This window comes from Cinclus cinclus, chromosome 8 (genome assembly GCF_963662255.1).
Source record: "Cinclus cinclus chromosome 8, bCinCin1.1, whole genome shotgun sequence".
NCBI lineage: Eukaryota > Metazoa > Chordata > Aves > Passeriformes > Cinclidae > Cinclus > Cinclus cinclus.
The window spans coordinates 23,644,201-23,656,738 of record NC_085053.1 but is presented as its reverse complement, the minus strand read 5'-3'; the positions used below and the strand labels follow the sequence as shown (position 1 = coordinate 23,656,738).

The following is a 12,538-nucleotide window of genomic DNA, read 5'->3' as shown; positions in this document are numbered from 1 at the left end:
AGGGCAAATGGCTGTGCAGGTTCCTGCCAGGCCATTGTTTGGACCTGGGGAATGTATGGATGTGCCACTATGAATGGCAAAGCCATATCTCCAGCAGAAGTGAACAGCTGGGGTTCAGTCCTGAAGAGGGGATGCCTGAGCTCTTCTCTTTAGCTGAGTGAAATAAAGTTCTGAGCTAAAGCACAAGAAAGAGTTCCTTTCTCACATTCCAGTTTTGTTTGGAGTCCTCTTGAGATCCAGAGCATTATGGCACCACATCACCCATGGGGGCACCTTGCTGCTCCTTCCCAGCAATGTGTGTTCCAATTTCATCTCAGCAGTGGGTGACACCAGGAGTCTGTCTAGCTGAGGAGCCCACTTGCGGTGCTGGGCCAGCAGCAAATGTCTACAGGTCATTGAAGATAAAGGCAAATTGAAAGAGATACCCCCAATACACCCCCTTCACCAGTAGGGTGCTGGGAACTGGAAAGGATAGGTGTGAATGAGTGATGTTCTGCAGGGTCCCTCTGGTCTGTGTGTGTCTGCCTGACTCAAGCCTGTTGCCTCTGGGTCATTGCTTGGCTAAGCAAAATGTTTGCAGATGCTGGAAACCATTTTTAGAACGTGTTTTCATTTCTTCCCTCGCGTTATTTATGTAATGCCCTTTCCCTTTATCACTGCATATTAGATTTTCATATGTAAATGCATTCTCCGTCTGCCTCCAGAGAAATCTACCTTTTGCCTTCTCAGTTTACAGCACATTCTTTGCTTGGGCTAATCTATCCATCTTCAGGCCTCTGTAGCTCTTGTGAGCATGGTTAATGCTGTGAGAGCTCGGTGCAGCTGCTGCTTTGTTTTCTGGCCCTGCAGAGCAGCGCTCTGGGACAGGCCCAGGGGAGGTGTTGGGTAAAACTCATCCAGCCCTCTGCTCTCAGTGCCCACCTCTGTTGAACTGAAATCCCAAAGGTTCCTGATTTCCCAAAGAAAGGCATCTGCTGCCAGGTTATGAAAAGCTAAATCTGGCCATATAGGAAATGCTCTGAGTCTGGGGAGGCAATTCAACAAAAGGCTTGAAAGGAGAAGGTTCATCTTCTTTGGTGATTCCTTGCAACTTTTAGTGGTTTCCCAAGTCTGTTTCGTCCTCCTTGTGTCCATCAAAGTTTATTTTTATCAATTTTATAGCTCTACTGGGAATCTTTTCCCAGTGCAGGCAACTTTGGAAAATTTACACTTATGTGTGCAGTCTTCTTGCTGGCCTTGGAAAGGTTTCTGACCTCCACGTCTGCAGTTGTCATGATGGGGAAGAAAGCAGTCATCTTCCAGGCTCTGGGGAGCTCAGCCTGGTCCTGGGTAAAGCAGCAACACTGCAATAATGGTGCAGTTTCTCTATTTCCCCTGCAAGACCCTTACAGCTCTAAATAGCAAACTGGAGAATGATTTTCTGTTTCTATTTTTTCACCTCCTTGTTGGTGCTGTGTGAGCTGTTAGTGGACAGCTGAAACTCCCCTTTGGGGCCATGGTGAAAAGTCTGGTGTTCTGTGAGTTGATGAGGATAGCAGGAAACAGTGCAGTGATGCTTGAGTTAATTCTGCCAGGATACATGCCTGCTTGACTCTGGTTCATGCATTCTGGATTTTACTCCCCTTGTGTTCATTTTCCCGATCTTTGCAATCAAGCCTCTGTTCTGGGTTGTCTCTTGCCTTGCACATCAGGGAAGGTGGACTCTTCTGCATATTTCAGTTCGACTCTAAGGCTGAAATCCTAGCTGTCTTTAACATTAGTTAATTCCGTAAAAATTGAGGGCCATAATGCACTGAATATTTTTTGAGCTGACTGGGGGAACCACACTCATGGGAAGGACAGACTTTGAATAATAATAATGACCAAGCACATCTTATTCTGAGGTAACATCTTGAGAATAGTTCTGATAAAGCCCCAGTAATTCATTAATGAAACAAGATCATCTGATCCTTGCAATGTTTCTCCAGGAACCCTTTTGTTTTTCCCCAGGAGGAAAAGAGGCATTATCCAGGGGGTACTGGTAGGCTCATTTTGATGCAATGAGAACTCCAAACTCCTTACAGCATATTAAGAAAATTAAGGAAAGGAAAGCCAGCCAACAAAGCCACCCACTCGGTCTGTGCTGTGCACTGAATTTAGGAACCCTTCAGGCAATCCTGCAGCAGCAGTTGTGTGCTCCTGCCAATACCTCTCTCTTTGTCAGCCTGACAGGTTCTTTCAAGCCAATTCCACAGGTCTCTGCTGTTGTACCAGTTCTACTGGAGAACTGCCCCTGGGCCCGGGGAGATGAGTTTGTGGTTAAGCAAGCAGCATCAGCCATCAGGGCTGAGATTTGGGCTCATCACTGTAGAGGGCAAGGAACAGACCTCTGTGCAGGTTTGCAATTTTACCAGACAAATACAGCCCTTTCTTCATTCTGGTCTTCTAAATTAGTCTACTCCTTTGAAGTTTGTGGGTATCCCACAGCTGCAAGGAACAGGAACGGCAGAGACCATGAAATAACGGGAGGGATTAACCTGAAATTCCACCTGGGCACATGGTGCTGCTAGAGAGAGCATGAGTCCCCTGCACTCAGAGCTGCAGAGGAACGAGGGAAGTGGTGCCACCAACACCCTACTGCTACTCTGATCGAGCGTTCAAGCAGCCTGCTGCTGCCTCAAACACCCAGGCTAGAATCTGTTGGGCTTTTTCCTTGTTCTATGTCTTTTCCTGAAGTCTGGAAATATGCACAATCCAATTCAATGGCATCAAAATGGGTCCTGAGGCCAGTAATTGATACATCCAACAAATAAGAGAAAGGGTCAAACTGTTTGGTTCCTTGGGGTTTCCAGCTGTTAAACTGTCAGAGCATCAGAGCAAGTTTTGAGGTATGTTAGAAGACAGTTTTATCAGAACAAGATTACATGAATATGACCTAGGTCATCAAGCCTGTTTAGTAATGTTTTTGTTTTTTGGGTTTGTTGGGTTTTTTGGGTTTTTTTGGGGGGGGGTGGTGGGTTTTTGTGTTTTTTTTTTTTTAATTTTGTTTTTTTTGTTTGTTTTCAGACAGGATCAGGCTTTGGGTAGAATAAAGTATGTAGAAAACTTTAAAGTAGGAACTAGTTTTATCGTCACAAAATGCTTTTCTTTTTTTTTTTTTTTTTGGCTGACAATTTTAACAGGCAAAATTAAATGCCACATTTTATCCTCTCCAGGTAATCCTGTGAGGTTCTGATAACCAGCTATAGTTTGTGGAACACTTTGTGTGCTCCTTTCTGTGCTTACTTGTTTGGAAGAAAACAGTGAGAGTACTCTCAGAAGTGAGAGTACTCAGGGCTGCAATTCTGAACTGACCAGCAACACTGGTTGTCTCTGTCACCAAAAGTCTTTCCATCTTGACCTCTGCAGGGCTGATTTTCAGAAAGTGCTTATCTTTAGGGAAGAGTGGGCTGGGGATGGACTGTCAGTGGCACAGATCTCACTAGTGACAACTGAGTAAGAACAGAAAAGTTTCAGAATTTTACTCAGCACCTAGCATTTTGTGGCCACTTGCCAATTTCCAGCCACAGTCAGCTCCAATGAGCTTTTATAAGTTTGTTTGGAAAATCCATCTGCTGCTTTTGGCCCCAGAGATGCCAGTTTTACTGCCCTGCAAATCTGGCCATTGCTATCTCAAGTTGAACACACTAAGATAGCAGACTCTGGTAGAAACTTGCCAAAAATCAGCAGTACTAGAGACTAAGATCAGGCATTCTGGCTCCTGGTCCCACATCCCAGTCACTGGGAATGCCAACTTTAATTATGTTTTACTGGCAATGTATATCGATATCTTTTCAGCACTGAATTGGGATGTTGTGCTCCAGCCAAGCACCAGCAGCCACATACCCTTCAAAGCAGATGTGAATCTTTTTATGAGGAAAGAGCAACAGCTCATAAAAATACATAGGAAATCCCAAACACTCATCACTTAGCAACTTTCTACACTGAACTGATTGTACTTCTAGACTGCTGATTTGTGACTGACTATTCCAGTCACATCCATTTCACTCTGTATTCTCCCTGTTTGAAATGCATCTGGAGTGTCAGGGTCTGGAACTCTTTGGTGTTCTGAGGCCTTGTTTGCATGGTATAAATGTTGAAGTCTCAAAAATAGTAGGATAGTCCATATGAAAGGCAGTGGTGTAAATGTACGTCTTTTATGTGAAATATCCATAGTGTATTTAAATGTTTCCATCCCAGTCAGTCCTGTCCAACCAGCAGACATGGGAAACAAGGACTGCCTGATGGTATCTATGGTCCATTTGCTTAGCCAGGAGTCCCAGAATGTTTTACTATGGCACAGTTTTCCTGAATCTTCATTCAAGTTGCAGTCTTAATAGGTGTCAATTTTCACGTGAGGCTGTGATGGGAGGAATGTCTCCTGTATCCTTACAACGGTGTAAGAAGGATTTTTATGACTATATAATTCTGGAAAGCAGGTGAAATGTCAGGCACCAGAATTGTCAGAGTCATTTCGTCACAGAGCTGTGATGCAGCAGCACAACAGGCACTCATTGTTCCCACACCCTGGGATCTGCTGGTGTGTTTAGAGAGCTCTCACACACTCGTGGTCCTCCACCAGAGACTTCAGTCCCCTCAGCTGGATCATTACATGCAAAAGAAGGTATCTGGGAAACCTGGAGGGTGGAGATGTTGGCTGGGATGCCCTGACCTGAGTCAGCAACTGACAGAGCAGTTTCTCTTTCATACTGACAGAACCCAACTGGGAGGTTCCTGACTGCTCATCCCACTGCTTCACATGGATTTGTGTTCCAGACACACCAAATTCCAGATTAAATATTTATGAAACCCTGGGCTAACTGGAGAAGGGATGGAGGGAGGAAATGGTTGAGAATGTTTTTGGTTTTTTTTTAATCTTCTTTAAATCAATTACTGTCTGTGCTTACCATGCACATTAAAACTGGAGAAAATCCACAGTGCCTTGCTCTGCCATTTGAAGTATTTGTTGCCAGTCATTTTCAATTCCTTTGCATGCAGCCCCTCCAGCAGAAGTGTGGTTTTCTCTGGAGCTGACATTAGCACTGTTCCACTGGGCTGGCAAAATGCAGTGAGGATTGTGTTCCCTGGGAGACTGGCTGTTTTCCATTTATTTCACTGCTCTGGAAACAGGCCTAGCTGTAATGGCCTAACATATCTTAAAACAGGAAAATTACTAATTCAAGTCAGTGAGCATATTTTCATTTTAAAAGAGTAACAAATTAAATAAACTCCCTGCATTTTGCATTTGAGACCTCAGTGTTTCATCTGCTGTAATCTAATTCACCCATTCATTTCCTGCACATTCATTTTATCCCATTATTTGAGATTTCCTTTGCTTTTAATCCTGTGTTTTGAAGAGACCAAGAGTTACAGCAGAGAATAGATGAGAGACTAAACGGTAAATAAAAGAACAAACATGCCATAATATAGCTTGATGTGTTTCTAATCAATCTGCTTCTTGCAGCTGGATCCTTAGTTAGGTGTGCAACTTTTCTGACTCAGGTTGATTAAAACTTCTTTAAATAGGTGAAGTGGGGCTCTGTACACCATTCACCAGGTACTAACTGTTGGTTTTGTTTTTAATGGCTTTTTTACAATAACAGTGATTGTTGTGGGTTTAAAAAATACAGCCAAAATGACCATAGGGACCTATAGACTTTTTTGGGGTACTTTTAACCAACCAAACTCATGCAACAAGATCTTACTTAGCACCGAAATATTTACCTGTCCAGCTGGGGACAAGTTGCTGTGTGATCAAAAGGTTTGGTACTCCAAGAGAATCAATCATCCTTTTTCTTTCTGTATCCTTCAAAAATAATGCAACCAGGGATGTCCTTCCTAGAGCTGTCTCACCTGCCTTGCTTGGCTCTGATGTGTTTTGTCATGGGCAATTGTTGTTTAGTTGTTGTTTCCCTTGAGACCTTCCTGTCTACAGGAACCGCTGGGGAAAATTGTTCACTTCTCTACATTTACAAAAAACTTGATTGTTTTTCATCATGTGCCACCCACAGGCTGTGCAAGTCCCCTCTGAGCCTTTCCTGGGGGAAGTCTAAATGAAGTCTGAGCATAGTCTCAGCAGAGGAAGCAGGAGAAGAGTCTGACCTGAAAAGTGGGGTTTGATGGATGCTCACTCAGGTTTGTCCAAGGTGCTACATCCCTCTGAGAGCAAGCACTCTTGCCCTCATTTGCCTTGCACCTGGGTGTGCTGAGGATGGCCAAAGAGAGGGTTCATGGAAAACAAACACTGTTCTGAATCTTCCCAGTCTCAACTGCAGAAACTACTGAGAGAGAGAGGCGTGTGCATGCAGATGTACACCAGTTTGGGCATTTGGAACTGGTGACATAATTCAGACATCAAATTTTCCTTCATCTAGCACCGTAAGCAGGTGCCTGTTTTAGTTTTGCTGTGCTTCTTCGCCAGCTGTATTAGCTTTTATAATTTTGATGAAATAAACCTTGGTTTTGCCATGGATTCCAAAGGGACCTTTTGAAAGGTAAATCAACCTATTAATAAAGCATTCAAAATCTCTAGATTATTTCTGGATTGATGTTAACATCACCCTCTTTTATCCCTTTCCCTGCCCAAGAAACATGTTTCTAAAAAATTGTGCAATACTACAAACAAAGCACACTGGAGTTTGTCAATCTGTTTTTCCCCATCAGGAGGAGGAGGAGGAGTAAAATTGTAAGAAGGGGCAGAGTCAGCATCTGTGATGATCTTGTGCATATGGACCCCTCTGTGATGATCTTTTGCAGGAATAATTTTGGTGACAGCATGTTAGATCATGTCGGTAATCTCACTGTGAGTCAGCTCTGCTCGTTTATCACCCTTCACATGCTTTCACTTTTGTTCTTGCTGTTGTGCTGAATATTGAAGCCCTTCAGACAAAGGCATTTTTGGACCATTTCTGCCTGTTGGGCCCTGCTGGGGGCTGCACTGGAGGAGCAGATGTGCATTCTCTGGAGCCCACTCTGGCACAGCATTGCTGTGACCTGTGCTGGGCAGGGTTCAGTGGGAGTGTGACACCTTTCCTTTCCACCATGCTGGGGTGAAGAAGAGGGTCCATCTGTCTTTTCCACGTTGGGTTTTGTTGTTTCGGATGATTTTTTCCCTGGAGTCCCATGAGACAGGGCAAAGGCTGAACAGACCCTGTTGCTGAAGGAGAAACACTTCTCAGACAAATGGTGGCACAATGATGGCTTGCTGTCATTTATTCTGTGTATTATACTTGTTTTTTTGGAGGCAGAATGTTGTAACTGCTTCGCCATTATCACCTGGGTTTTTTTTCACTGACACATTGAAAAACCTCTCCAAAAAAGCCAAACCCCATATTTTTGCTCTGTAACTTCCCATTGAAACATAACTGTAGTGTTATTCACATTGGATTCAGTCTCCTTTAACAGTATATTTCAATAGTTTCATAAGAGCATAAGCATTTGGAGCTCCTTTACATTTATTTTCTAGTGAATAGATTCTATGTCTGTTATGCCCAATTGTCAGAATCTCTTTAACCTGCAGGCTATGGTGAGCTGAGTGAAGTATACCAGCAGCTACTCAGCATTAGGAAGTGGGTCTGAAAACATAAATCACTTCTTTCTTGGCATATACTAGATACAGTGCAGGGTATGTTTACATTAGCAGTTGCCATATTGCATTAGGATCTGTGCTGATTAGATTTTCACTAATAGGAGCAGGGCAAATGTATTATATAGTTACACAATTAAATATATTGTCAGACTGAGGGTGAAAGGATGGAGTAATGGAAAAAGCAGGGGATAAGGCTGGCTTTTCTTTGGAAGGAGCAAATGTGGAGAGGTCATGTTAGAGCCAGCAGGAAGCTTAACAAGAGTTGAAGGAGGTTGTTTAAGGAAATGTCTTGACAGAACAGTGGAAATGACATGTTATGGAAGAGTGAGTGATTAAGTTGCTTGAGAAGAACCAGCAGATAATTTGAGCTGGATTGGGATGGGCAGAAAGATGCTACAGGACCTAACTCTGGAGCAGCTGAGAGGTGCTGAGCTGCAGAAGGCAGGAGAAATTTGAAAAAGTGCATTCAGCCTTGAGAAAGAATAATGATAAGGAAGTGACTCAGAGTAGGAGGGGTTTGGCCCAGATTTAGTGCAGTTTCAGTGAAACTGGGTTCACCAAGAAATCAGTTAACAGTCTGCCATTTTTAAGTCAATGTGGCTGTGTCTCTAATACTTGCAGTTGTGAGTGTTGTTTTCCCTTTTCCTTGTTTTCAATTCTTTCTTCCTTTTCACTTGCAACTATGAAAAGCTCCTTGAAGTTCATGTAAAGACTTTGGTGGATTTTTAGAGGACTATGATTAAGCCTCTTTCTGTGTCATGGCTGAATACGGATTTCTGAGCTGTTCTGGTTCCAGGAAGCATCTATAATTGCACATTATTATTTGAAATTGTTTTCCAGAAAGCTTGAGAGGAAAATAATCCATATTGTTTTGCTTCTTCTAATTGGAGAACTTTTCCACACTGTAATGTGTCTCAGTAGGCCCATTCCATCACATTCTCTATTTCATTTTGAAGTCTCATGAAGAGTTAATGCTTCATTATTTGCTGTTTTCCTTGATCTCCAGCCACAGAGGTTTGTGTTTTTAAATAATGCTTGCCTTATTTTTCATAGCTGATGTGACTGATTCAGATTGGATTATTTCCTTTGACCCAAACTGGGGCTACAGTTCGAAGATCCAACCAATCTGTGGGCAGCCCTTTTTTTTTCTTTAATAGCAGACTAATTGGCAGACCAATTAATCTGCTCATCTGTGAAAAGAAAATTTATGGCAATAAGTAGTTCTATTTCCAGAAGTCATTCTCTAAAGTAACATTACAGTGGCCTTGTTTACTTCATGCCCTGCAACATGATCCAGTGCTTCAACAGTAGCACAGGTCAATTAGTGGACAATTTAAGCAATTATTAGCCACTAACAAGGGTGACTGGCATCATTACCCTTCCTGTTTACCAGCAAACTGTTATTTTAATACAAAGATCAACAAATAAATTAGGGCATCTGTTGTATTGCCATGTCTGCCTTGAAGTAAATGATATTAAATGGGCTTTGGTTGCTGCCAAATTCTTAACCCCAGCCTAATGAGATACACTGATATGTCTCTTGCTGATTACAGAAACTGTAAAAATTAGTTGGTATTGATTTATTAACAGGAGGACCAAGTTCTTGGCAATGGTATTTTTTTTAATAGTCCGATAGCTATCTTTTTATTTTAAACAGTATTGATCTGGACTGTTTCAGATAGTCCAGAACTATTGGGTTCCTCTGAAAGACAAAGCTATTTCCTAGTTGTGTTAATTATTTGGATACTTGAAATAATTTTAGGGTGAGGTTTGTATATGTAAATATATGGTTCTGTCTTATGCTTTTCTCGTGCTCCTTAGAACTGAACATGAGAAAACTACTTCCTCTACCTCCAGGTTTGAATTCTGAGAGTTAATTTTAACTCTTCCTTGGTATTTTTGCAGTGGGGTAAGGCTTCTTCAGGCTTAACTGACTGTCTGCTGAGTAAGAAAATCAAGTAAATCTTATTTTTGATCAGTAACTTGGCTGCAGCAGCCCAAGGAGTTTGGGGTGCCTGGGTCATGTTTGACACCAAGCTCTGGGTGCCCAAGATCAGGCTCTTTCAGTTGGGTGTAGCAGTGAATCAGGCACAGCAGAGCCTCACCCATTGCATGTTTATGTGCAGCCTTCCACACCATTGCATGTCCTTTCTCAGGGAATAGTAATTGCCTGCTGAAGCTGAAAACTGCAGCTTCCAGTTGCCAAGATGCTCCTGCCAAGCTCTGTGAGCAAAGCTGCATCAATACCAGGGGCAAAATGAGCAGAACCTGGACAAGCATTTTCACTGGCACAGTGACAGCCACAGCAAAGCCCTGAGAGTTTGGGCCCTTGTGTCACCTCCTGAAAAGCAGTGCTGTTACCCCTGAGGTCTTCCCAGTCCTCCCTGCTGCCTGAGGAGCTGTGACATGTGCCTGCCTGGTGTGCTGCCAAGTCCTTTGGTGAAGCAGTGATCCACAATGCACACGATGCAATATTTGTGCTGGTTTTAGTTCAGTTTGAAGGGTCTTATCTAACCCAGCATAAAACTGGTTCTGGACACACTGGTTTCTGAATAGTCAATCCCTCCAAGTGTTTTAGAAAACACAAACTGATGTGATGTTTGAGTCTAGTTGAATCAAGTTGCAAGCTCTTTAAAAAGAAAACCAGCACAGTGTCTTGAGAAAGCATGGACTAAGTGAGGTGTTGTTTCCCTTTAAGTGATTTTGAGCCCTCCAGGTGCGAGTACTGTGGATTATGTTTCAGACACTGCCAGGAAACAGTCAGAGCAGCAGTTTAACATAGCTAAGCTTTTCGTGTTTGCATACAGTTAGGAAATCTGGTTATTCAGGATCCAACTGTGTCCCTGTCGTTCCTTCGTGTTCTTGCTGTTGGATAATGAACAAAAATCACAACAACGGCCAAAAAGCAGATAGATGTTCAGGTTCCTTCATCAAGAGGAGGTAATTGCAGGAACATTTCCTGAGCAATATAATTATGTATATGCTAATTTGCCTCAGAAATTCGCTTTTAGTTTCTTCTCAAGTGGGAGACCTGGTTACAGAAAGTTTCTCTCTCCTCTTTAGGATTAGTCACTGAATTAGTCACTGAGACACGAAAAAATTGCTGATGTTTAGAGTCAACTATACCTTGATCATCTCAGTCATTTCAGAAGCCTCATTTTTCTCCATGTGCTTCGGAAAATTAGAATTCATTCCAACAGCAGCCTAGGTTCAGACTTTCTGGTATTTGAAATACAAAGTGGGCCTTAAGAAATTAGCTAAATGCAGAATGTGAGATTTTGGTCTCATCTTGAATTCATGTTTCAGCCTAACTGTAAACAAGTGCATTTAACCTGGTACAAGCCTGGGGTTTAGGGTTTTTTTTAATACTTTGCATCACAAAAAATCAGGTCTGAAGTTGGCTAGTTAGCCCAGGCCATCCCTTCTATGCTGAATTATTGCTTGTTATAGCTACTCCCTAAGGCTTTACCCTGTCCAGTGTTAAATGTTTCTGATGATGGGATTCCACTTTTACCCTGGAGAGACAATTCCACACTCTAATAGAGCTCACCATTACTGAAATTTTACTGATGAGCAGCCTTAATTTTTCTCTGCTTAATTTTATCCTGTTACTAGACCGTAGTGATTGATTTATTCTGGGGAAATTCAGTAAATGGTTCCTGCTTCACAGGATGGACCTTACAATAAATAGCAAATTGTCATGACCTATCTGTGGGTGTCCTGAGATTACACAGGAACTCAATTTATCTCAACATTAATTCCCTGGAAGCTATTGCTGTCAGTACCAACTCAGTGAAGGGATGAGCAGTGAATTGAACTGCCAGATTTCTGTTTCCTGCCCTGCCCCAGCCCTGGGTTGAGGCAATGTTCAGTGGATCCCTGAGCATGAGGCCAAGAGGAAGGAGCTCCTGCAGGCTCTGGTGCTCTGATGTGCCCAGAGGAAGGGCATTTAGGATCTGCTTCCCCATCCCCTGCCTGGGTTCCACATTAAAGGAGCTGATGAGGTGAAGTTACTCCTAGTTTTTATGAGTGTAAAAGAAGTGAAGGATATGACCTTATAAATTCCAGTCCACCAGTGGCACAATATTCCTGTGCTCACTGCACGTATTATGCAACTCTCCCAATTTTTGCAAGGCATTTTACATCTCTTCATACATGCAGGTTATCTGAAATCTGTGCTCATACATCATGGGTAGGTCTGGGTGTATGCTGAAATGAATTTGAGATGGATCAGCTCAACAAATTTCCAGTCATAAGGTGAGCTGTAGTGTGAGCCCTGTGCAGGCTGGATGTGAGAGGTATATTTATTTCTCCTCTTAGCAGCAGAAAGGTTTTGTTATCATGGCTTAGCTGATGAACAGTAATTTCTCCCTCTGTGGAAACTCGACAGTGTCTGGTAGCACAGCCATGGTGTATGTGCATTATGAGGACAGATTAAGGTATTTCTCCTTAAAGTTCTTGGAGTTTTAAGCAGGTGGCAGGTGCTACATGATTGCAAGTGGTTTGTTCTGTTGGAGGCAGGAGCAGTGGCAGGAACCAGGAGGAATCATCTTTCCAATCTTTTATATGTGACATTTCAGGTAGACATCTGGAAATCATAGATGTCACAGATCAGTTGCAGATCTGATCTTCAAACTCCTTTTTTCTTAATTTTTTTCTCAGGTATAATTGATTTCCTCGTGAGCCACCATCCAATTGCAAAAGTACTGAGAGATCACCTGGTCTTCAAGATTGCTCCCATGCTCAATCCTGATGGAGTTTACCTAGGAAATTACAGGTATGGTGTGGGGAATGAACCTGTGTATTGTTATACTTGCCTTATACACCTTGCACTGTTTTTTCATTGAATCTTTTATGGCTTGTTTCAATTCATTCCTCTGAAACTGGAGATTCTCATGTGGTCATGTGCTTTCTGAAATTCCCACCTAGGAA

At 42.6% G+C, this 12,538-nt stretch overlaps 1 protein-coding gene across 1 annotated transcript in view; it reads left to right on the top strand.

The window, feature by feature from the left end:
• AGBL4 (AGBL carboxypeptidase 4) overlaps positions 1-12,538 on the top strand; it is an 848,931-nt gene that overhangs the window by 667,528 nt on the left and 168,865 nt on the right. Inside the window, exon 8 of the mRNA XM_062497943.1 lies at positions 12,269-12,383. Within this exon, the coding sequence (XP_062353927.1) occupies positions 12,269-12,383 (115 nt within the window). The remainder of the gene's footprint in view (positions 1-12,268; positions 12,384-12,538) is intronic.